Raw genomic sequence first — 25,876 nt, forward strand, 5'->3', positions numbered from 1 at the left:
TATCTGCTTAGCTTTTGGAAGATTTTTATTCCTCGTTTTATTGTTGTTGTTATATATATACATTAATGCTGTGTGATGTTGGGTGCCAGGCATGGATATCATACAGTGATCAAGTTAACGATACTGGTGCTGTGCGGAGACTCAGAGGTTTGGGAAGGGCTCTGTCACACCCAGAGCACTTAATGACTCAATTACATATGCATTTCCTTGTCGCTCCATTGGGAGACCCAGACAATTGGGTGTATAGCTTCTGCCTCCGGAGGCCACACAAAGCATTACACTTAAAAGTGTAAACCCCTCCCCTCTGCCTATACACCCCCCCCGTGCATCACGGGCTCCTCAGTTTTATTGCTTTGTGTGAAGGAGGCACACATCCACGCAAGCTCCACATTTTAGTCAGCAGCAGCTGCTGACTATATCGGATGGAAGAAAAGTGGGCCCATAACAGGGCCCCCAGCATGCTCCCTTCTCACCCCACTCTGGTCGGCGGTGCTGTTAAGGTTGAGGTACCCATTGCGGGTACATAGGCAGGAGCCACATGCTGTTTTCCTTCCCCATCCCTTAGGGGCTCTGGGTGAAGTGGGATCCTAACCGGTCACCAGGCACTGGGACCGTGCTCCCTCCGCAGCCCCTGGGGGAATCTGCTGGACAGGAGACCGGGTATCATCAGGGACAAGGCCCTGCTACTCTGAGGTACTCTGTGTCCCCTTGGGGACGGCGCATAGAGCGCCTGTGTAATGGACACTGCAGCAGCTGCTGGGTGTGTTTGTGCGCCGGGACTACCGCGCTGACCGCGCTTGTTTGCCGGCCGCGCTTATAACTTTAGTCCCCGGCTTTTGCGGCCTAGTACCGCATATTCCCGCCCCCAGGCCTGCCAGTCAGGGGTAAGGGCGGGACGCTGCACTGGACGTCAGCGCTGAGGGCTGGAGCATACTTTGTATCCTCCTCCCCCCTCACTGAGCACCGTGGGGCACCAGATTCCCGCACTTTTACAGGCACGCCCACGGCTCCCTCCTCCTCTCAGAACGCCGGCAGCCATTGCTATCAGCACTTCAGACGCTGGAGAACTTCAGAGGATAGACAACTCCGAGCTCCAACAGCTCTGGGAGGCCCAGGCAGGGAATCTGGTGGTCACACAACCGCTGAGAGCGGTCGGTAAACCGCACCTGTTACTAGGTGCTGGCCCCCCTGGGTGCCGAAGAGTATATTTATATGCTTATATTGTATACATTTACTCTGTACGGCCACACTATTAGCTTTTGGCTATATACCCTCACTGATTGCTCTAAGAGGAGACAACAGCATGTCGTCCGCAAAAAGCAAGGGTGCCAAAGCACAGGCTTACTTTGCAACCTGTACCTCATGTGCGGCAATGCTACCTGCAGGTTCCACCTACCCTCATTGTGTGCAATGCTCGGCCCCTGTGACACTCACTCAGCCGGAGTCTCAGCCACTGGTGGGACCCCCGGCCCAGGTGGAACCACCGGCCCCCACTGTCCAGGTGACAGGGACAGAGTTTGCAGTATTCGCTGACAAACTTTCTGAGTCTATGGATAGATGGTCTGCTAAGATACTAGACGCTTTGCAGTCCAGACCTGTAACACAGGCCCCGGGCACTGTTGATTCATTGCCCCCAGGCCCCCCTCGGTCGGAGCAGCAAAGTGCTCCTGGGTCGACTCATAGGTCCCACGGGGAGGACTCCGACACGGACCGCAGTCCCAGACCGACTAAGCGGGCTCGCTGGGAGCTTCCCTCGACTTCATCTCACTGTTCAGGGTCTCAGCATGAGGACTCTCTGGAAGATGAAGCGGATGTGGCAGATCAGGGCTCTGATCCTGACGCCGCGCTCAACCTTGATACGCCTGAAGGGGACGCCATAGTAAACGACCTTATAGCGTCCATCAATCAGGTGTTAGATCTTTCTCCTCCAGCCCTTCCGAGTGAGGAGTCAGCTTCTCAGCAGGAGAAATTTCATTTTAGGTTTCCCAAACGTACACGGAGTGCGTTTCTTGATCACTCCGACTTCAAAGATGCAGTCCAGAAACACCGAGCTTTTCCGGATAAGCGCTTTACTAAGCGCCTTAATGACACACGTTATCCCTTCCCCCCTGACGTAGTCAAGGGTTGGGCTCAGTGTCCCAAGGGGGATCCTCCAGTCTCTAGACTGGCGGCCAGATCCATAGTTGCAGTGGCAGATGGTGCATCACTCAAGGATGCCACTGACAGGCAGATAGAGCTCCTGATGAAATCCATCTATGAGGCTATCGGCGCGTCCTTTGCTCCGGCATTTGCAGCCGTATGGGCACTCCAAGCTATCTCAGCTTGTCAGTGTGAGATTAATGCAGTCACACGGGCCGCTACTCCGCAGGTTGTGTCATTAACCTCTCAGGCGTCGGCGTTTGCGTCCTACGCCATGAATGCTGTACTGGACTCTGCGAGCCGTACAGCGGTAGCATCCGCCAATTCAGTGGCAGTCCGCAGGGCCATGTGACTACGTGAATGGAAGGCAGACTCTGCTTCCAAAAAGTTTTTAACCGGTTTGCCGTTTTCTGGCGACCGCCTGTTTGGCGAGCAATTGGATGAAATCATTAAACAATCCAAGGGTAAGGACTCGTCCTTACCCCAGTCCAAACCTAACAGACCTCAACAACGGAAGGTACAATCGAGGTTTCGGTCCTTTCGGCCCTCAGGCAGGTCTCAATTCTCCTCGTCCAACAGGCCTCAAAAGGGTCAGAGGAACTCTGATTCATGGCGGTCTAAGGCACGTCCTAAAAAGACCGCCGGAGGAACCGCTCCCAAAGCGGCCTCCTCATGACTTGCGGACTCCCCAAACCGCATCCTCGGTCGGTGGCAGGCTCTCCCGCTTTTGCGACGCCTGGTGCCCACATGTCCAAGACCGATGGGTGAGAGACATTCTGTCTCACGGGTACAGGATAGAGTTCAGTTCTCGTCCTCCGATTCGTTTCTTCAGAACATCTCCGCCCCCCGAGCGAGCCGATGCTCTTCTTCAGGCGGTGAACACTCTGAAGGCAGAAGGAGTGGTTATCCCTGTTCCCCTTCAGCAATGGGGTCACTGTTTTTACTCCAACTTGTTTGTGGTACCAAAAAAGGACGGATCTTTCCGTCCCGTTCTGGACCTCAAACTGCTCAACAGACACGTGAAAACCAGGCGGTTCCGGATGGAATCTCTCCGCTCCGTCATCGCCTCGATGTCCCAAGGAGACTTCCTAGCCTCAATCGACATCAGGGATGCTTATCTCCACGTGCCGATTGCACCAGAGCATCAGCGCTTCCTGCGTTTTGCCATCGGGGACGAACATCTTCAGTTCGTGGCACTGCCTTTCGGCCTGGCAACAGCCCCACGGGTCTTCACCAAGGTCATGGCAACAGTGGTAGCAGTCCTACACTCTCAGGGACACTCAGTGATGGACGATCTTCTTGTCAAGGCCCCCTCTCGGGTGGCATGCCAACACAGCCTGAACATTGCTCTGGAGACTCTCCAGAGGTTCGGGTGGATCATCAATTTCCCAAAGTCAAAACTGACACCGACACAATCGCTGACATATCTCGGGATGGAGTTTCATACTCTCCCAGCGATAGTGAAACTTCCGCTGGACAAACAGCGATCACTACAGACAGGGGTGCAATCTCTCCTCCGAGCCCAGTCGCACCCCTTGAGACGCCTCATGCACTTCCTAGGGAAGATGGTGGCAGCAATGGAGGCAGTTCCATTTGCGCAGTTTCATCTGCGTCCACTTCAATGGGACATTCTCCGCAAATGGGACAGGAAATCGACGTCCCTCGACAGGAACGTCTCCCTTTCTCGGGCAGCCAAGGCCTCCCTTCAGTGGTGGCTTCTTCCCACTTCCTTGTCGAAGGGGAAATCGTTTCTGCCCCCATCCTGGGCTGTGGTCACGACGGACGCGAGTCTGTCAGGGTGGGGAGCGGTCTTCCTCCACCACAGGGCTCAGGGAACCTGGACTCCGACAGAGTCCTCCCTTCAGATCAATGTTCTGGAGATAAGGGCAGTGTATCTAGCCCTAAAGGCGTTCCATCCGTGGCTGGAAGGCAGGCAGATCCGAATTCAGTCGGACAACGCCATGGCGGTGGCATACATCAACCACCAAGGCGGCACACGCAGTCGCCAAGCCTTCCAGGAAGTTCGGCGGATTCTGCTGTGGGTGGAAGCCACAGCATCCACCATCTCCGCAGTTCACATCCCGGGCGTAGAAAACTGGGAAGCAGACTTTCTCAGTCGCCAGGGCATGGACGCAGGGGAATGGTCTCTTCACCTGGACGTGTTTCAAGAGATTTGTTGCCGCTGGGGGAAGCCGGATGTCGACCTAATGGCGTCCCGGCACAACAACAAGGTCTTGGCATTCATGGCACGGTCTCAAGATCACAGAGCGCTGGCGGCAGACGCATTAGTTCAGGATTGGTCGCAGTTTCGACTGCCTTATGTATTTCCTCCTCTGGCACTGCTGCCCAGAGTGTTACGCAAGATCAGGTCCGACTGCCGCCGTGCCATCCTCATCGCCCCAGACTGGCCGAGGAGGTCGTGGTACCCGGATCTGTGGCATCTCACGGTGGGTCAACCGTGGGCACTACCAGACCTACCAGACTTGCTGTCTTAAGGGCCATTTTTCCACCTGAATTCTGCGGCCCTCAACCTGACTGTGTGGCCATTGAGTCCTGGATCCTAGCGTCTTCAGGGTTATCTCAAGAGGTCATTGCCACTATGAGACAGGCCAGGAAACCAACGTCAGCCAAGATCTACCACAGGACGTGGAGGATCTTCTTATCCTGGTGCTCTGATCAGGGTTTTATTCCCTGGCCATTTGCCTTGCCCACTTTTCTGTCCTTCCTTCAATCCGGAATGGAAAAGGGGTTGTCTCTCGGCTCTCTTAATGGACAAGTCTCGGCGCTCTCTGTGTTTTTTCAGAAGCGTCTAGCAAGGCTTCCGCAGGTACGCACGTTCCTGCAGGGGGTTTGCCACATAGTCCCCCCTTACAAGCGCCCGCTAGAACCCTGGGATCTGAACAGGGTGCTAACGGCTCTTCAGAAACCACCTTTCGAGCCAATGAGAGATATTTCTCTTTCTCGCCTCTCGCAGAAGGTGGTCTTCCTAGTGGCAGTCACATCACTTCGCAGAGTGTCTGAGCTAGCTGCACTGTCATGCAAAGCCCCCTTCCTGGTGTTTCACCAGGACAAGGTGGTTCTGCGTCCGGTTCCGGAATTTCTCCCTAAGGTGGTATCCCCTTTTCATCTCAATCAGGATATCTCCTTACCTTCTTTTTGTCCTCATCCAGTTCACCAATGTGAAAAGGATTTGCACTTGTTAGATCTTGTGAGAGCACTCCGGCTCTACATTTCTCGTACGGCGCCCCTGCGCCGCTCGGATGCGCGCTTTGTCCTTGTCGCTGGCCAGCGTAAAGGGTCGCAGGCTTCCAAGTCAACCTTGGCTCGGTGGATCAAGGAACCAATTCTTGAAGCCTACCGTTCTTCTGGGCTTCCGGTTCCTTCAGGACTGAAAGCCCATTCTACCAGAGCCGTGGGTGCGTCCTGGGCATTGCGGCACCAGGCTACGGCTCAGCAGGTGTGTCAGGCGGCTACCTGGTCGAGTCTGCACACTTTCACGAAACACTATCAGGTGCATACCTACGCTTTGGCAGATGCCAGCTTAGGTAGGCGAGTCCTTCAGGCGGCGGTTGCCCACCTGTAGGAAGGGGCCGTCTTTCGGCTCTATTACCGGGGTATTCTTTTACCCACCCAGGGACTGCTTTTGGACGTCCCAATTGTCTGGGTCTCCCAATGGAGCGACAAAGAAGAAGGGAATTTTGTTTACTTACCGTAAATTCCTTTTCTTCTAGCTCCTATTGGGAGACCCAGCACCCGCCCCTGTTCCCTTCGGGCTGTTGTTCTTTTGTGTACACATGTTGTTCATGTTGAATTGTTCTTTGGTTCATGGTTTAAGTTCTCCGAACATCCTTCGGATTGAATTTACCTTAGACCAATTTATAACTTTCCTCCTTCCTGCTTTTGCACCAAAACTGAGGAGCCCGTGATGCACAGGGGGGTGTATAGGCAGAGGGGAGGGGTTTACACTTTTAAGTGTAATGCTTTGTGTGGCCTCCGGAGGCAGAAGCTATACACCCAATTGTCTGGGTCTCCCAATAGGAGCTAGAAGAAAAGGAATTTACGGTAAGTAAACAAAATTCCCTTCTTTAATGCTCATTTCTTTTGAATGCAGTACCTGATAAAAAGAGGTTTAAACTTACATGGACCGACTAGTGGCACGATACAACCGCCAATCGATAAACTTTTACTGAATGGTGATTATTTAAAGGGACTTTCCCTCAAACAAAATTTATTTTTATCTATAGACCTTGGAACAATTCTAAGTTCCATAATTGAATGTTAAAAAAAATTATTCCTGTGCTGAGACAATCTTATATATGTGCCCCTGCTATGTGCTGTGTAATGGCTGTGTCTGACCGCACAGGGTCATGGTCTGATCATACCACAGCTCCTGGGCAGGGAAGGATGTAAAATAGTATACAGACAATACAGCACGCTATCCTAGATGATACTTTCCATGAGATAAAACAGTTTGAACAACACCCCCCCAAAGATCTATTGATTAAAATATACTTTCTTAGTGGGTAAACCCCTTTAAATGCCTGTTTACACTAGCAGACCAAAACAAATGATGCACACTGAGTGAGCCATAGTTCTCATTGGCCGAGCCCTGTTTACACAGGACGATGCACTGATCACAACAGTTGTTTCTTTGTCGCTCCTAATTGGGAGACCCAGACAATTGGGTGTATAGCTACTGCCTCCGGAGGCCACACAAAGCACTACACCCAAAAGTGTAAGGCCCCTCCCCTTCTGGCTATACACCCCCCCGTGGGATCACGGGCTCCTCAGTTTTATGCTTTGTGCGAAGGAGGCCAGACATCCACGCATAGCTCCACTGTTTAGTCAGCAGCAGCTGCTGACTATGTCGGATGGAAGAAAAGAGGGCCCATACGAGGGCCCCCAGCATGCTCCCTTCTCACCCCACTTTCTGTCGGCGGTGTTTGTTAAGGTTGAGGTACCCATTGCGGGTACGGAGGCTGGAGCCCACATGCTGATTCCTTCCCCATCCCCATTAGGGCTCTGGGTGAAGTGGGACTTTACCGGTCTCCGGGCACTGAGGCCGTGCTCCATCCACAGCCCCTGGAGGATCTGCTGGATACGGAGCGGAGTTTCCTCAGGGACAGGACCCTGCTCCATCAAGGTACTCCGTGTCCCCGTGCTTATCGCACGCACACTGCAGCATTGCTGGGTGTGTTAGTGCGCCGGGGTAAACAGCGCTGCTGCGCTTGTGCCGTTACTCACTACAGCTCTGCTGAGTGAGGTGACTTAGTACGATCGGCCGATCCGGCCGCGGGGGTCAGTTTTTACTGCGTCGCGGCTGGGATTTGTGGTGCGCCGGGGACTTCCGCGCTGGCCGTGCATATATGACGGCCGCGCTAGATTACTACAGTCCCCGGCTTTTGCGGCCTGGTTCGTATCGTTCCCGCCCCCAGACCTGCCAGTCAGGAGGAGGGCGGGACGCTGTACAGACCAGCAGCGCTAAGAGCTGGAGTCTGTTTTACATACTCCAGCCCTCACACTAGGCACAGTGGGACGCAGTTTCCCGCACTTTTGTTTGTGACGCCCACGGTCCGCCCCTCTTCACAGGACGCCGGCAGCCATTCCTGCCTGCACGCTGAGCTGCAGAGGGGAGACGGGGAGACTCAGACAAGGGATTCTACGACCTCACACCCGCTTTTCAGCGGGCGGTAAGCAGCCCTCAAGGGCTCTCCCCCACTTGTGCCATAGTGTACTTTGTATTTTGTGCTGGCAATACTTTGCACTGTACAGTCGCTGGTGATTTTCTGCTATATACCCTCCTTAGATTTCTCAAGGAGACAACAGCATGTCGTCCGCAAAAAGCAAAAGTGCCAAGGCACGGACTTTATATGCTGCTTGTACCGCATGTGGGGCTACTCTACCGGCAGGTTCCACTGACCCCCATTGTGTGCAGTGCTCGGCCCCTGTGGCAATCGCTCAGCCGGGGCCGCTGCTAGAGGTGACCCAGGGAGAACCACCTGTGAATGCTGTCCAGGTGACAGGGACGGAGTTTGCAGCTTTTGCTGACAGATTGTCTATGACTATGTCTAAAATTCTTGAAACATTGCAGTCTAGACCAGTAACTCAGACCATGGGCACTGTTGATTCATTGCCACCTTGTCCCCCTCAGCTGGACCACTTCCTAGCTCCGGGGGTGTCACATGCACCCCAGGGTGACGGCTCTGACTCGGACGACAGTCCCAGACAACCTAAGCGGGCTCGCTATGAGCGACCCTCAACTTCATCACACTGGTCAGGGTCCCAGCGGGACGACTCTGTGTGATGAGGCGGATGTAACTGATCAGGAGTCTGATGCTGGGGCCGCTCTCAATCTAGATACCCCGGATGGTGACGCCATAGTGAATGATCTTATAGCGTCCATCAATAAGATGTTAGATATTTCTCCACCAGCTCCTCTTGCGGAGGAGGCAGCTTCACAGCAGGAGAAATTCCATTTCAGGTATCCCAAGCGTAAATTAAGCACTTTTCTGGACCACTCTGACTTTAGAGACGCAATCCAGAAACACCACGCTTATCCAGATAAGCGTTTTTCCAAACGGCTTAAAGATACACGCTATCCTTTTCCCCCTGACGTGGTCAAGGGCTGGACACAGTGTCCCAAGGTGGACCCTCCAATCTCCAGGCTTGCAGCCAGATCTCTAGTTGCAGTGGAAGATGGGGCGGCACTTAAAGATGCCACTGACAGACAGATGGAGCTCTGGTTAAAATCCATCTATGAAGCGATTGGAGCGTCGTTGGCGCCAGCATTCGCAGCCGTATGGGCACTCCAAGCTATTTCAGCTGGCCTTACACAGGTCGACACGGTCACACGTACATCTGCTCTGCAGGTGGCACCCTTGACCTCTCAAATGTCTGCATTCGCGTCTTACGCGATTAATGCTGTCCTAGACTCTACGAGCCGTACGGCGGTGGCGTCAGCCAACTCTGTGGTTTTACGCAGAGCCCTGTGCTTGAGAGAATGGAAGGCAGATTCTTCCAAGAAGTACTTAACCAGTTTGCCTTTTTCTCGTGACCGATTGTTTGGTGAGCGTTTGGATGAAATCATTAAACACTCCAAGGGTAAGGATTCATCCTTACCTCAGCCCAGACAAAACAAACCCCAACAGAGGAGGGGACAGTCTGGTTTTCGGTCCTTTCGAGGCTCAGGCAGGTCCCAATTCTACTCGTCCAAAAGGACTCAAAAGGATCAGAGGGGCTCAGATTCTTGGCGGACTCAATCACGCCCAAAAAAGCCAGCCGGAAGAACCGTTACCAAGACGGCTTCCTCATGACTCTCAGCCTCCTCTCTCCGCATCCTTGGTCGGTGGCAGGCTCTCCCGCTTTGGCGACATTTGGCTGTCACAGGTCAAAGACCGTTGGGTGAGAGACATTCTGTCTCACGGGTACAGGATAGAGTTCAGCTCTCGTCCTCCAACTCGCTTCTTCAGAACTTCCCCACCGCCCGACCGAGCCGATGCTCTGCTACAAGCGGTGTCCGCTCTAAAGGCGGAAGGAGTGGTGACTTCTGTTCCTCTTCAGGAACAAGGTCACGGTTTTTACTCCAATTTGTTTGTGGTGCCAAAGAAAGACGGGTCGTTCCGTCCCGTCCTGGATCTAAAGCTGCTCAACAAACACGTAAAAACCAGGAGGTTCCGGATGGAATCTCTCCGCTCCGTTATCGCCTCAATGTCTCAAGGAGATTTCCTAGCATCAATAGACATCAAGGATGCTTATCTCCACGTGCCAATTGCGCCAGAGCATCAGCGTTTTCTACGCTTCGTTATAGGAAGCGAACACCTGCAGTTCGTAGCTCTACCTTTCGGGCTGGCGACAGCCCCTCGGGTCTTCACCAAGGTCATGGCAGCAGTAGTAGCAGTCCTGCACTCGCAAGGTCACTCCGTGATCCCGTATTTGGACGATCTACTTATCAAGGCACCCTCTCAAGAGGCATGCCAACACAGCCTGAACGTGGCACTGAAGACTCTCCAGAGTTTCGGGTGGATTATCAACTTTTCAAAGTCAAATCTAACCCCGACCCAATCACTAACATATCTTGGCATGGAGTTTCATACTCTCTCAGCGATAGTGAAACTTCCACTGGACAAACAGTGCTCGCTACAGATAGGGGTGCAATCTCTCCTTCAGGGCCAGTCGCACCCCTTGAGGCGCCTCATGCACTTCCTAGGGAAGATGGTAGCAGCAATGGAAGCAGTTCCTTTTGCGCAGTTTCATCTGCGTCCACTACAATGGGACATTCTCCGCCAATGGGACGGGAAGTCGACGTCCCTCGACAGGGAGGTCTCCCTCTCTCAGGCAGCCAAGGAATCTCTCCGGTGGTGGCTTCTTCCCACCTCATTGTCAAAAGGAAAGTCGTTCCTACCCCCATCCTGGGCGGTGGTCACGACAGATGCGAGTCTATCAGGGTGGGGAGCAGTGTTTCTCCACCACAGGGCTCAAGGTACGTGGACTCGGAAAGAGTCCACCCTTCAGATCAATGTTCTGGAGATCAGAGCAGTCTATCTTGCCCTACAAGCCTTCCAACAGTGGCTGGAAGGCAAGCAGATCCGAATTCAGTCGGACAACTCCACAGCGGTGGCATACATCAACCACCAAGGGGGAACACGCAGTCGGCAAGCCTTCCAGGAAGTCCGGTGGATTCTGACGTGGGTGGAAGACACGGCATCCACCATATCCGCAGTTCACATCCCAGGCGTAGAAAACTGGGAAGCAGACTTTCTCAGTCGCCAGGGCATGGACGCAGGGGAATGGTCTCTTCACCCGGACGTGTTTCAGGAGATCTGTCGCCGCTGGGGGATGCCGGACGTCGACCTGATGGCGTCACGGCACAACAACAAGGTCCCGGTTTTCATGGCACGGTCTCACGATCACCGAGCTCTGGCGGCAGACGCCTTAGTTCAAGATTGGTCGCAGTTCCGGCTACCGTATGTGTTCCCACCTCTGGCATTGTTGCCCAGAGTGCTCCGCAAAATCAGGTCCGACTGCCGCCGCGCCATTCTCGTCGCTCCAGACTGGCCAAGGAGGTCGTGGTACCCGGATCTGTGGCACCTCACGGTAGGCCATCCGTGGGCACTACCAGACCGTCCAGACTTGCTGTCTCAAGGGCCGTTTTTCCATCTGAATTCTGCGGCCCTGAACCTGACTGTGTGGCCATTGAGTCCTGGATCCTAGCGGCCTCAGGTTTATCTCATGAAGTGGTTGCCACCATGAGACAGGCTAGGAAGCCATCCTCCGCCAAGATCTACCACAGGACGTGGAGGATATTCCTATCTTGGTGCTCTGCTCAGGGAGTTTCTCCCTGGCCTTTTGCATTGCCTACTTTTCTTTCCTTCCTGCAGTCTGGGTTGGAAAAAGGTTTGTCGCTTGGCTCCCTTAAGGGTCAAGTCTCCGCGCTATCCGTATTTTTTCAGAAACGCCTGGCGCGACTTCCTCAGGTACGCACGTTCCTGCAAGGGGTTTGTCATATCGTCCCCCCTTACAAGCGGCCGTTGGAGCCCTGGGACCTGAACAAGGTTCTAATTGCTCTCCAAAAGCCGCCTTTCGAGCCTATGAAGGAGGTTTCCCTTTCTCGTCTTTCACAGAAAGTGGCCTTTCTAGTGGCGGTCACGTCTCTTCGGAGAGTGTCCGAGCTGGCGGCGTTATCATGCAGATCTCCATTCCTGGTGTTTCACCAGGACAAGGTAGTTCTGTGTCCAATTCCAGAATTTCTTCCCAAGGTGGTATCTTCCTTTCATCTCAATCAAGATATCACTTTACCGTCTTTGTGTCCGCATCCAGTTCACCAATTTGAAAAAGGTTTTGCATTTATTGGATCTGGTGAGAGCACTCAGGATCTACATTTCCCGCACGGCGCCTCTGCGCCGCTCGGATGCACTCTTTGTCCTTGTCGCTGGTCAGCGTAAAGGGTCGCAAGCTTCCAAATCCACCCTTGCGCGTTGGATCAAGGAACCAATTCTTCACACCTACCGTTCTGCTGGGCTTCCGATTCCATCAGGACTGAAGGCCCATTCTACCAGAGCCGTGGGTGCGTCCTGGGCATTACGGCACCAGGCTACGGCTCAGCAGGTGTGCCAGGCGGCTACCTGGTCGAGTCTGCACACTTTTACCAAGCATTATCAGGTGCATACCTACGCTTCGGCGGATGCCGGCCTAGGTAGACAAGTCCTTCAGGCGGCGGTGGCTCACCTGTAGGAAAGGGCTGTTTGACGGCCCTATCACGAGGTATTCTTTTACCCACCCAGGGACTGCTTTTGGACGTCCCAATTGTCTGGGTCTCCCAATTAGGGGCGACAAAGAAGAAGGGAATTTTGTTTACTTACCGTAAATTCCTTTTCTTCTAGCTCCAATTGGGAGACCCAGCACCCGCCCTGTTTTCTTAGGAAGTTTGTTTTTTTCGGGTGCACATGTTGTTCATGTTGAACAGTTCAGTTCTCCGAGGTTGTTTCTCGGGTTGAATTTGTATTTAAAACAGTTATTGGCTTTCCTCCTTCTTGCTTTTGCACTAAAACTGAGGAGCCCGTGATCCCACGGGGGGGTGTATAGCCAGAAGGGGAGGGGCCTTACACTTTTGGGTGTAGTGCTTTGTGTGGCCTCCGGAGGCAGTAGCTATACACCCAATTGTCTGGGTCTCCCAATTGGAGCTAGAAGAAAAGGAATTTACGGTAAGTAAACAAAATTCCCTTCTTTTTGCTGCACAAAATACAATTTCAATGAACAAGCTTTTTTTTTTTTTACTTTTATACAATACTCGTTTGCGATTCTCTTGTACCGTAAATGCCCCATTGTACTTAAATAGCGCCCATGACTAATAGGACTTACTGTGATTAGTGAGCGTAGTGTAAGTGCCCTTGATCCGGACACACTGCGTTCTAGGCGCAGCATGGCTTCTCTTGGGGAGACACCGGTTTTCTCGACAGGAGAATGCAGCGTCAGTGCCCATGATCAGAGTTCTGGGCTCAGTAAATTTTCGCTGTGGTTTCCCACCAACAACACACATGTCTTTGCAAATATAAATTGACGTGCTGTGGCTTGGAAAGCTTCGCTGCGTGTCAGTTTATGCTGTGGAAAAAAGCACAGTGGGCACAAGATTTCTATAAATCCATCCACTGTGCTTGTACTGTACAATGCAGCGGTTTGTCCAAGACGCTGCAGACACTGATCGTGGGGACGTAGCCCTAGAGATTAAACTTAGTGACTACAGTTTCTCAATAACGGGTCTCTGGACTCCCTATATCTCTAACAGCGGGGATTCCTGCAGCGTGACCTCCTGCAGTTGTACTTTTTATCTTGTGTTCTTTCATTAGGTTATATATATGTTGCTTATGATCCACACTAGGAATCTATCCGCACAATCCACCCTCAGAACCCGCTTACATGGGTTTGATTACACTACCGGTGAGACGTTGGCACAAGGTCGTGTATAGAGACCGGGGCGCAGCGGTTCGAGATATGCTGCGGCAAAAGTCTCATTTACATAAGGAAGAAGACCTTGTGATTTTCCCATTAATTGAGTATCTGATTGCAGACTAATGTATAGATTTGTGACGTTTAAAGGGTCGCATACCCTTATAAGCAGGTTTGGGGGTGGATCACATCGACATTCAGTTTCAACTCCTGAAGTCTTGAATTGACCTGATTAAAGTTGGATCGTGTTTGTCAGAATTTACCAGAAGTTAATTCACTTTTTTTCCGCCATTTACCGCAAGTTACAGATTAAGGTTAATCTAATGGTTTTATTAAAAAATTGAAAACCCCTTTTACTATGTTACATTTGTTTTCTTCATATGACCACTAGAGGGCAGTGTGGCTCTGTCCATGTAGAATACCGCTGTTCTCACATCATCCCTTGTCTGATCCCCTGATCTTTTCTAGGATGCCGCTGCTTGTTGAAGTGTGGCACAAGGACAAATCTGCAAAGGATCTTCTCATCGGAATAGCGAGAGTTCATTTATCAAATGTGTTAAGTACAGAAAAGACACGGTTCCTAGGACAAAATGAAGACAACTGCTGGAGACAGACCTTTAATGAGAAGGCTCCAGTTCTGTCCATGCAGGGGTAAGACATGGTCATGAGCAAAGGACTTGGGCAATCCCCAAATATTAATCCTAGTGTCACCTTTTTCCATTTCATTACTGTAGAATGAATGTGTGCTGGAATTTCTTGGTTTTTACTTATCAATGAGAAATTTGCTAAGCAGAATGCCATGCAATTCTCGCAGATTGCTGCCAAATGTAGCGTGCGGACCCACCTTACTATACACTTCACGTTATATAGCTTCTCTAGGGGTGATAAAAAGTTCCCTCGAAAACGGGAGATGACCAGATTAGTTTTAACCACTTTCGAAGCCAATTTTAGTTTTCAACACCCTAATTTCTTCCTATATAACCACAAGTTGTATATTTTTTTTTGTGGGATAAGTCGTATTTTGTGTGTGCGTATATTTTTTTACAAGTAAAACTACACTTGTGTGTGTGTGTATGTATATATGTGTATATATGTGTGTATGTATATATATATATATATATATATATATATATATATATATATATATATATATATATATATATATATATGTATGTGTATATATATATATATATATATATATATATATATATATGTGTATGTATATATGTGTATGTGTGTATGTGTGTATATATATATATATATATATATATATATATATATATATATATATATATATATATATATATATATATATAATACTAGAAGGTGGCCCGATTCTACGCATCGGGTATTCTAGAATTTACGTATTGTGTAGTTAATGTATGATTTTTGTTATATATATATATATATATATATATATATATATATATATGTTGTTGTGTGTAGTTACCAAGTGTTTGTGTAGGGGCTGTACATGTTCTGGGTGTTGTCTGGGTGTAGCGGGGGGTGAGAGCGGTGTTGTTTGTGTGTTGCGTTGTGTGTCGTTATTTGTGGAGCGCTGTGTATCTGTATCGTTGTGTATGTGTGTTGCGCGGTTTGTGTGGGTGTGTGTGTTTTGGAGGGAGGTATGTTTTGTGCAATGTGTGTGTTGTGCAGTATGTGCGTATATTTGTGTGTGCCGCGGTGTTTGTGTGTTGGGTGTTGTGTGTCTGCTGCGTTGAGTGTGAGTGAGTGAGTCTGAGTCTGAGTGGCGGCCAATCCGTGCGGGGGGCGGGGCCATGGTGAGCCCAGCGGCCAATCAGCTTTGTGTCACCGTAAGGACACAATTTTGGAGCAAGACAGACAGACAGACAGACAGAATAAGGCAAATATATATATATATATATATATATCTATCTCTATCTCTATCCACACAGTAAATAGAAAGAAAGAAAAAAATTATACATATATATATTTTTTATATTTATATATATATATATATATATATTTTACTTTTAATGTTGAATATATCAATAGTGAAAATAATAATGTGGCAAAGCTTCATTGGAGGACCAGTGTGGCTGTGAATGGGTACTCCTCAGATGACATGGCAACCCAATGAGGCGCCACGATCAAGTATTGGGGCATGATGGGTGCTGGATTAGGATAGCACATATCACAAGCCTCCATCAGCATATTGCAGTATTGTGTAATCCTGCTCTTTGTCGCGATCCCACAATCTGAAAGTTTGGGCCAGACTTAAAGGGATTTTCCAGTAGCCTAATATTCAGTACTTGCTATGCTATTGTGTCCCACATGCAAGTGTGATTAGAGCACTACAACGATACACATTCAAACCAATTGATGGCGCTGTCTGAAAAGGAATCATTGCGGATCATTACTCACATTATAGTCGGCTTTTGTTTATAGTGCCCTTTTATAGGAGAAGAGCATTCCTAATATGTCAGCATACACTAGATACCTCCATGATCTTGTGCTTTATTATGTATATTCTTGTTGCACTAAACATCCGTATTTAGCCAGGGTTTACAATTTTAGATTTCGCCAAGAACGTTTCTGCACGACACCATAAGCGTAAGAGGCGCATAGATGAATCCTTACGCGCCCTGTTGTCCGTCAGTCTGATTCTGCTGACAGATTCTTTTTAAGGATTTTTGATTAAAATTTGTATGAAGATGTCCATGATTGTAATGTGCTAGGTGACAATTTGACAATGTATTAGAAAATATACTGGTACAGAGGCATATTATAATTTATTTATTTTTAGAAGTCAGATGTTATTTGTTAGAAGGGATCCTGTCCGTCTTCGTGTATAGAACAAATGGAAACAGTTTGTCTGACTGGACATTGCTTTTTAAGCCTGTAGGATCATAATAGCAAGTTATCACCTATCCACAGAATATGCTAAGACTTCTCCTTAGGACCCCCCACTAATCCCAAGAACTGGGCTTTGGAGTGCCCTGTTTTCAATGAGTGATGGGCTTACATGAGCATCACCACTTCTTTCATTGTATTTAGTCCAGAGAGCTTGAAGTACAATACTGTATTTTCCGACGTATAAGACGTCTGGGTGTATAAGACGACCCCCAACTTTTCCAGTTAAAATATAGAGTTTGGGATATACTGTATAAGCCGACCCGAGTAATGTGCCCATTGTTTAGTAATATCCCCATTGTTTAGTAATGTCCCCTGCAGTAATGTGCCCATTGTTTAGTAATGTCCTCCTACAGGTCACCTTCTTGTCCCCTATTATGCCGTTGTTTACACACCATAAAAAATATTCTCCCCTCTCCTCCGTTCCTGCGGTGTCCTCAGCTGTTTCTTGTAGTTCGCAGGCACATAGACCTCCTCGGTGATTTTGTCTGGTACACGGAATGGCCGCTGCTGGCTGCCATCATGGCTTTACTGCAGTTGAATGCTTTGCGGCGCCGTGTGGGATGCAATCATGCAGGAGTGCTTATTGTGGACCGCAGGTACATAGACCCCTCAATGATCGCATCCAATACACAGGGCTGCTGCTGCTGTCAGGACTTTACTGCAGTTGAATGGTTTGCGCCGCCGTAAAGCATTCAACAGCAGTAAAGCCATGACGGCAGACAGCATACACCGCCGTATAAGACGACACCCGACTTAAGAAGATTTCAGGGGTTAAAAAAGTCATCTTATACATTGGAAAATATGGTACTTTTCTGTTTACTGAAGTCCCATAGACCATGAATAGGTAATGAAGAGGTGGGATTGAGCCGCGCGCTGCTCAAATGTGTTCTTGGGATTAATGTGTCACATGCGGGGACACCCAACAAACAGTGAGTTATCAATTATGTGTTATGAAAAAAACATATACACCTTAGACGTGGTAAAATGACTTTACATATGTGAGTGTTTTCCGTTAGTTAAGTAAATTGCCTTTACTTTCAGTCTGCAAATGTTATTGATTGATTCATTCATTCATTCATTCATTCATTCATTCATTCATTTCTAAACCATCTGATGTGCATTCTGTAGTTTGATTCAAGTTTCAGATTTTTTTTTTTCTTATGGGATTTTCCCTCCCAGAAATATAGGCTGGATATGAGCTGTATGTAGATGAGGGTGCTGCTTTCTACATTAATCCAGGATAGAGGCTATGCTGATCTATGAGATTATTTCCTCCAGTGAATAAAACAATGTGTTTTTAAAAAAGATGTATAAATTAATATTATGCAATCAATTAAATAATTGTTTAAAATTGTAATATCCCATATATATATATTTTTTTTTTTTTACGTTAACTGAGCAGTATCTCTACATAAAATAAGGTTGATGTTTTTCATTGTTACATAGATTGTGGTTTGTTTTTTCTGTTCCCCACAGCCATTTTCTGTTCTCCTGTGGTTTACTTCTTATTTTGTTCTTTTTCTTACATTATTGTGAATGCTATGATGAACATTTGCATATAATCCTTTCAGATCTGAAAACAAAGTGGCCGATCTTTCATACTCTATCATATTAGAGGACTATGGACTGGTGAAAGAACGAGAAGTTGTTGTGTCCGAGTCATTTCAGGTATTATTATATTTGATTTATTTGATGACCGTCCGATGGCTTTATAATCTGAGCAGACACAACGTGTAGAACCAGTACAGGCCCAAACTGCAATATATACTGTATTCAGGTATGATAAGTGTACATGCAAAAAATGAAACGTGGAGGATGCACTTTGAAAAGGAAGTAAAATGGGTCAATGATGTCCAGTACTTTATACTCGTTAGTGCCTAAAAGCCTGAAATCGGTAGGAAGTGCTACTGTGATATTCACCGTGTCCGAACAACCATCTGTTACTTCCTAAATGGCGGCTAACAAACCCAAGCTCTGCAGTGAATGGAATTCATATGCAATGTAAACTAGGGAGCCAGAAGGCTTTGTTTGCCTAATTACACACTCTCTAAAGCACTGTTCACATTACTTTTAAGCCCTCTAGTTTCCATATATCCAGTGTAAATGTAAAACGTAGCCATAGGGCTCCATTTTGCCACAGGAGGCCAAAAAGGTTATCCTAGTTTATGTTGGTATACATATTTATCGTTTGGTAGATTACACTATTCTATGCAGAGATCCATTGGAAAATTGTGGACTATGCTCTATGTCCCTGATTCTTCAGAGCGATTATGCAAGAATTCTGGTGTAAAGCTGTGGCATACCTTAAGCCAGAAATCTTACTCTAGGCTCTGACTGCTTTACACGTTGCAATTTCACATACGATATCGTATGCGATTTGCAACGCCCCCATCGTATGTGTAGCACGTTCAATTTGTTGAACGTGCCGCAGAATCGATTAACCCCCTTCACACGTACTTACCCGACCATACGACCTCGATGTGGGCGGCTAACGTCCACTTCCTGGAGTGGGAGGGACATTCGGCGTCACAGCGACGTCACACGGCAGCCGGCCAATAGAAGCGGAGGGGCGGAGATGAGCGGGACGTAAACATCCCGCCCACCTCCTTTCCGCATTGCTGGCCGGGAGCCGCGGGACGCAGGTAAGCTGTCGTTCAATGTTCCCAGGGTGTCACACACTGCGATGTGTGCTGCCTCAGGAACATTTCACAACCACACGTTCAGTCTTTGAGGAATGAACGACATGCATGCGATGAACGGATTTTCGTTCAATCGCAATTGTACGGAGGTTTTACACACTACAATCATACTTACGATGCCGGATGTGCGTCACTTATGATGTGTCGGCCGGGTCACGTCGTAAGATTTTTCTTTTTCGCTCCTAATTGGGAGACCCAGACAGTGGGTGTATAGCTACTGCCTCTGGAGGCCGCACAAAGAACTACACTTAAAAGTGTAAGGCCCCTCCCCTTCTGGCTATACACCCTCCCGTAGGAGTACGGATTCCTCAGTTTTAGCTTTGTGCGCAGGAGGTCAGACACGCACGCATAGCTCCATTGTTTTTAGTCAGCAGCAGCTGCTGACTATGTCGGATGGAAGAAAAGAGGGCCCATACAGGGCTCCCAGCATGCTCCCTTCTCACCCCACTGTATGTCGGAGGTGTTTGTAAGGTTGAGGTACCCATTGCGGGTACGGCGGCAGGAGCCCACATGCTGATTCCTTCCCCATCCCTTTTTACAGGGCTCTGGGTGAAGTGGGATTTACTGGTCTCCAGGCACTGAGACCGTGCTCCATCTACAGCCCCTGGAGAAGATGCTGGATGGAGCGGAGTACATCAGGGACATGGCCCTGCTTCCTCAAGGTACTCTGTGTCCCCGTGCATTTGGCGCTCACACCGCAGCATGCTGGGTGTTGTAGTGCGCCGGGGGACATCAGCGCTGCGGCGCTTGTGCCATGGCCTCATTCAGCTTCGCTGAAGCAGGCACACTTCTGGGAATCGGTCGCGCCGGCCGCTGGGACTGCGGCGCGGCTGGCACTTGTGGTGCGCCGGGGACTTCAGCGCGGCCCGCGCTTTTACGGCGGCCGCGCTGATAACTCGAGTCCCCGGCTTTTGCGGCCTGCTTCCGTTCGTTCCCGCCCCCAGACCTGCCAGTCAGGAGAGGGGCGGGACGCTGGCCAGTGCATCAGCGCCGAGGGCTGGAGTCGTTTTACATACTCCAGCCCTCACAATCGGCACAGAGGGGACACTGTTTCCCGCACTTTTGTTTGGAAACTCCCACGGACCGCCCCTCTCCACAGACGCCGGCAGCCATTCCTGCTGACACGCTGAGCTGCAGAGGGGAGCCGGGGAGACCCAGACAAGGAATTCTGCGCCTCTTACCCGCTATTCAGCGGGCGGTAAGCAGCCCTCAGGGCTCACCCCCTCTTGTGCCAGTATTATTCTTAGTATTTTGTTTCTACAAATACTTGGTATTACATAGCGCTGGTCGCCCTTTGGCTATAGACTCTCTCACATTGCAGAGAGCCAGCAGCATGTCGTCCGTAAAACGCAAGGGTGCCAAGGCACAGACATTATATGCTTCCTGCACCGCATGTGGGACTTTTCTACCGGCAGGCTCCACGGACCCCCATTGTGTGCAGTGCTCGGCCCCTGCGGCGCTTGCACAGTCGGGACCTCTGCTGGACGTGACCCAGGGTGTACCACCTGTGAATGCTGTCCAAGTGACAGGAACTGAGTTTGCAGCTTTTGCTGACAGAATGTCTCTCACTATGTCACAAATTCTTGACACATTGCGAGCTAGGCCTGTACTTCAGGCCACGGACACTGTGCAATCATTGCCCCCTGGTCCCCCTCAGCTGAATTACCTCCAAGCTCCGGGACGGGCATATACACCTCAGGGTGAAGACTCTGACTCGGACGATGGCCCCGGGCAGCCTAAGCGGGCTCGCTATGACGGGCCTTCACATTCATCTCAATGGTCAGAATCCCAGCGAGATGAATCTATGGGTGATGAGGCGGACGTAACTGATCAGGATTCTGATCCTGGGACCGCTCTCAATCTAGATACACCAGATGGTGACGCCATAGTTAATGATCTTATATTTAACATCAATAAGATGTTAAATATTTCCCCACCAGCTCCTCTTGTAGAGGAGTCAGCTTCGCAGCACGAGAGAATCCATTTCAGATACCCTAAGCGTACATTAAGCACTTTTCTGGACCACGCTGACTTTAGAGACGCAATCCAGAAACCCCACGCTTATCCTGAAAGGCGTTTTCCTAAACGGCTTAAAGATACACGCTATCCTTTTCCCCCTGAGGTGGTCAAGGGTTGGACCCAGTGTCCAAAAGTGGATCCTCCAATTTCCAGGCTTGCAGCTAGATCCTTGGTTGCAGTTGAAGATGGAGCGGCACTTAAAGATGCCACTGACAGGCAGATGGAGCTCTGGCTGAAATCCATCTATGAAGCGATTGGAGCGTCATTAGCGCCTTCTTTTGCGGCCGTATGGGCACTCCAAGCTATCTCAGCCGGGCTTGCGCGAGTCGACTCAGTCACACGTGCATTTGCCCCGCAGGTAGCACCATTGACCTCGCAAATGGCGGCATTCGCGTCGTACGCGATTAATGCTGTTCTTGACGCTACAAGCCGCACGGCAGTGGCGTCAGCCAACTCCGTTGTTTTGCGTAGGGCCCTGTGGTTGAGACATTGGAAAGCAGATTCTCATTCCAAGAAGTGCTTAACCAATTTGCCTTTTTCTCGTGACCGATTGTTTGGAGAGCGTTTGGATGAAATCATCAAACACTCCAAGGGTAAGGACTCATCCTTACCGCAACACAGACAAAACAAACCCCAACAGAGGAAGGGTCAGTCTGGTTATCGGTCCTTTCGAGGACCGGGCAGGTCACAATTCGCCTCGTCAAAAAAGACTCAAAAAGACCAGAGACGCTCAGATTCTTGGAGGTCTCAGTCACGCCCAAAAAGGACAGCCGGAGGAACCGTTGCCAAGACGGCGTCCTCCTGACTTGCGGTCTCCGATTCCCACACCCGCGGTCGGTGGGAGGCTTTCCCACTTTGGCGACATTTGGCTGTCACGCGTCAAAGACCGTTGGGTGAGGGATATTCTGTCTCACGGGTACAGGATAGAGTTCAGTTCTCGTCCGCCAACTCGTTTCTTCAGAACTTCTCCACCACCAGACCGAGCCGATGCTCTGTTGCAGGCGGTGGCCGCTCTAAAGGCGGAAGGAGTGGTGACCTCCGTCCCTCTTCAGGAACAAGGTCACGGTTTTTACTCCAATCTGTTTGTGGTCCCAAAAAAGGACGGATCGTATCGACCCGTCCTGGATCTAAAGTTGCTCAACAGACACGTAAAAGTCAGGAGGTTCCGGATGGAATCCCTACGCTCCGTCATAGCCTCAATGTCTCAAGGAGATTTTCTAGCATCAATAGATATCAAAGATGCGTATCTCCACGTGCCGATTGCACCAGAGCATCAGCGTTTCCTACGCTTCGTCATACACGACGAACACCTGCAGTTCGTAGCGTTACCTTTCGGTCTGGCAACAGCCCCCCGGGTCTTCACCAAAGTCATGGCAGCAGTAGTAGCTGTTCTGCACTCGCAGGGTCACTCGGTCATCCCGTATCTAGACGACCTGCTTATAAAGGCACCCTCTCAAGAGGCATGCCAACACAGTCTGAAGGTGGCACTAGACACTCTCCAGAGTTTCGGGTGGATTATCAACTTTCCAAAGTCTCATCTAACCCCGACCCAATCTCTGACTTATCTTGGCATGGAGTTTCATACTCTCTCAGCGATAGTGAGGCTTCCACTGGACAAGCAGTGCTCGCTACGGACTGGAGTGCAATCTCTCCTTCAGAGCCAGTCGCACTCACTGAGGCGCCTCATGCATTTCCTAGGAAAGATGGTAGCAGCAATGGAGGCAGTCCCGTTCGCGCAGTTTCATCTGCGCCCTCTACAATGGGACATTCTACGCCAATGGGATGGGAAATCGACGTCCCTCGACAGGACTGTCTCCCTCTCTCAGACGGCCAAGGACTCTCTGCGTTGGTGGCTTCTCCCCACCTCATTGTCACAGGGAAAGTCGTTCCTTCCCCCGTCCTGGGCAGTGGTCACGACGGATGCGAGCCTATCAGGGTGGGGAGCGGTGTTTCTCCACCACAGGGCTCAGGGGACGTGGACGCAGGAAGAGTCCACCCTGCAGATCAATGTTCTGGAAATCAGAGCAATCTATCTTGCCCTGCGAGCCTTCCAACAATGGCTGGAAGGCAAGCAGATTCGGATTCAGTCGGACAATTCCACGGCGGTGGCGTACATCAACCACCAAGGGGGAACACGCAGTCGCCAAGCTTTTCAAGAAGTCCAGCGGATTTTGACGTGGGTGGAAAGCAGAGCGTCCACCATATCCGCAGTTCACATCCCAGGCGTGGAAAACTGGGAAGCAGACTTTCTCAGTCGCCAGGGCATGGACGCAGGAGAATGGTCCCTTCACCCGGACGTGTTTCAGCAGATCTGTTGCCGCTGGGGGACGCCGGACGTCGATCTGATGGCGTCACGGCACAACAACAAGGTCCCAGTTTTCATGGCACGGTCTCACGATCACCGAGCGCTGGCGGCAGACGCCTTGGTTCAGGATTGGTCGCAATTCCGACTCCCCTATGTGTTCCCACCTCTAGCATTGTTACCCAGAGTTCTCCGGAAAATCAAGTCCGACTGCCATCGAGCCATACTCGTCGCTCCAGATTGGCCAAGAAGGTCGTGGTACCCGGATCTGTGGCATCTCACGGTGGGCCAACCGTGGGCACTACCAGACCGACCAGACTTGCTGTCTCAAGGGCCGTTTTTCCATCTGAATTCTGCGGCCCTGAACCTGACTGTGTGGCCATTGAGTCCTGGATCCTAGCGGCCTCAGGTTTATCTCATGAAGTTGTTGCCACAATGAGACAGGCTAGGAAACCATCCTCAGCTAAGATCTATCACAGGACGTGGAAGATATTCTTAGCGTGGTGCTTGGCTCAAGGGTTTTCTCCCTGGCCATTTGCATTGCCAATTTTTCTTTCCTTCCTGCAGTCTGGGTTGGAAAAAGGTTTGTCGCTTAGCTCGCTTAAGGGTCAAGTCTCCGCGCTATCCGTATTCTTTCAGAAGCGCTTGGCACGGCTTTCTAAAGTACGCACGTTTCTCCAAGGAGTTTGTCATATCGTTCCTCCTTACAGACGGCCATTGGAACCCTGGGATCTGAACAAGGTTCTCATTGCTCTCCAGAAGCCGCCTTTCGAGCCTTTGAAAGAGGTTCCCCTTTCTCGGCTTTCACAAAAGGTAGTTTTTCTTGTGGCGGTCACGTCTCTTCGAAGAGTGTCCGAGCTAGCGGCGTTATCTTGCAAATCTCCCTTCCTGGTGTTTCACCAAGACAAGGTAGTACTGCGTCCAATTCCAGAGTTTTCTCCCAAGGTGGTTTCTTCCTTTCATCTCAATCAGGATATCACTTTGCCATCTTTGTGTCCGCATCCAGTTCACCAATTTGAAAAGGGTTTACATCTGTTGGACCTGGTGAGAGCACTCAGGATTTACATTTCTCGCACGGCGTCTCTACGCCGTTCTGATGCGCTCTTTGTCCTAGTCGCTGGTCAGCATAAGGGATCGCAAGCTTCCAAATCCACCCTGGCGCGGTGGATCAAGGAACCAATTCTTCACACATACCGTTCTGCTGGGCTTCCGATTCCATCTGGACTGAAGGCCCATTCTACCAGAGCCGTGGGTGCGTCCTGGGCATTGCGGCATCAGGCTACGGCTCAGCAAGTGTGCCAGGCGGCTACCTGGTCGAGTCTGCACACGTTTACCAAACACTATCAAGTGCATACCTACGCTTCGGCAGATGCCAGCCTAGGTAGACAGGTCCTTCAGGCGGCGGTGGCCCACCTGTAGGAAGAGGCTGTCTGACAGCCCGTTCATGTGGTATCTTTTTACCCACCCAGGGACTGCTTTTGGACGTCCCACTGTCTGGGTCTCCCAATTAGGAGCGAAAAAGAAGAAGGGAATTTTGTTTACTTACCGTAAATTCCTTTTCTTCTAGCTCCAATTGGGAGACCCAGCACCCGCCCTATTTGTTCTTAGGGTTTCGTTTTTCGGGTGCACATGTTGTTCATGTTGTTTCTTAAGTTCTCCGATCTTGTTATCGGATTGAATTTGTTTTTGAAACTGTTATTGGCTTTCCTCCTTCTTGCTTTGGTACTAAAACTGAGGAATCCGTACTCCTACGGGAGGGTGTATAGCCAGAAGGGGAGGGGCCTTACACTTTTAAGTGTAGTTCTTTGTGCGGCCTCCAGAGGCAGTAGCTATACACCCACTGTCTGGGTCTCCCAATTGGAGCTAGAAGAAAAGGAATTTACGGTAAGTAAACAAAATTCCCTTCATTGTAGCGTGTAAAGCGGCCTTTAGAGGTAGACGCTGTGCACAATCTATACATCTGATACAAGGCTGTGATGTCAGTAAGGCCTAGCATGTAATCGTAGCATACAATAAAAGAAATGGTAATAATTGATCACTTGGTAAAATAATAAAAGATAGGACCATACTTTAAAGCTATGAGCAGCTCTTGCTTTTTTCTGGAGTTTCATGTCCTTCCTATGATGTGTTTCCCATTTAATTGTAACGCTTTAATTTTTGTACATTTCCAGAATTCAGCTCCTCCGAATCCTCCTCCCCAGAAATCACCTTCTTCTCCGAAACATGTTTCTGAGCCACGTGAAACCCTTGAGTACAAAGCTGCCCTTGAGCTGGAAATGTGGAAGGAAATGCAGGAGGAAGTTTTCACATCTCAGGTACGCGGTGTGGAGGACTCAATTGTGAATGTTGATTTTACTGTGGAAGCCTTCTCAACTTTTCTCCAAAGGTCACTCCTCCA

General features: G+C 49.9%; 1 protein-coding gene across 1 annotated transcript in view; it reads left to right on the forward strand.

The window, feature by feature from the left end:
• The window catches only part of CEP120 (centrosomal protein 120), a 167,634-nt gene that overhangs the window by 37,701 nt on the left and 104,057 nt on the right, over window positions 1–25,876 (forward strand). The window contains exons 11-13 of the mRNA XM_075324926.1: window positions 14,050–14,232; window positions 18,030–18,126; window positions 25,650–25,793. Of these exons, the coding sequence (XP_075181041.1) occupies window positions 14,050–14,232; window positions 18,030–18,126; window positions 25,650–25,793 (424 nt within the window). The remainder of the gene's footprint in view (window positions 1–14,049; window positions 14,233–18,029; window positions 18,127–25,649; window positions 25,794–25,876) is intronic.

Source organism: Anomaloglossus baeobatrachus, chromosome 1, assembly GCF_048569485.1.
Source record: "Anomaloglossus baeobatrachus isolate aAnoBae1 chromosome 1, aAnoBae1.hap1, whole genome shotgun sequence".
NCBI classification, from domain to species: domain Eukaryota; kingdom Metazoa; phylum Chordata; class Amphibia; order Anura; family Aromobatidae; genus Anomaloglossus; species Anomaloglossus baeobatrachus.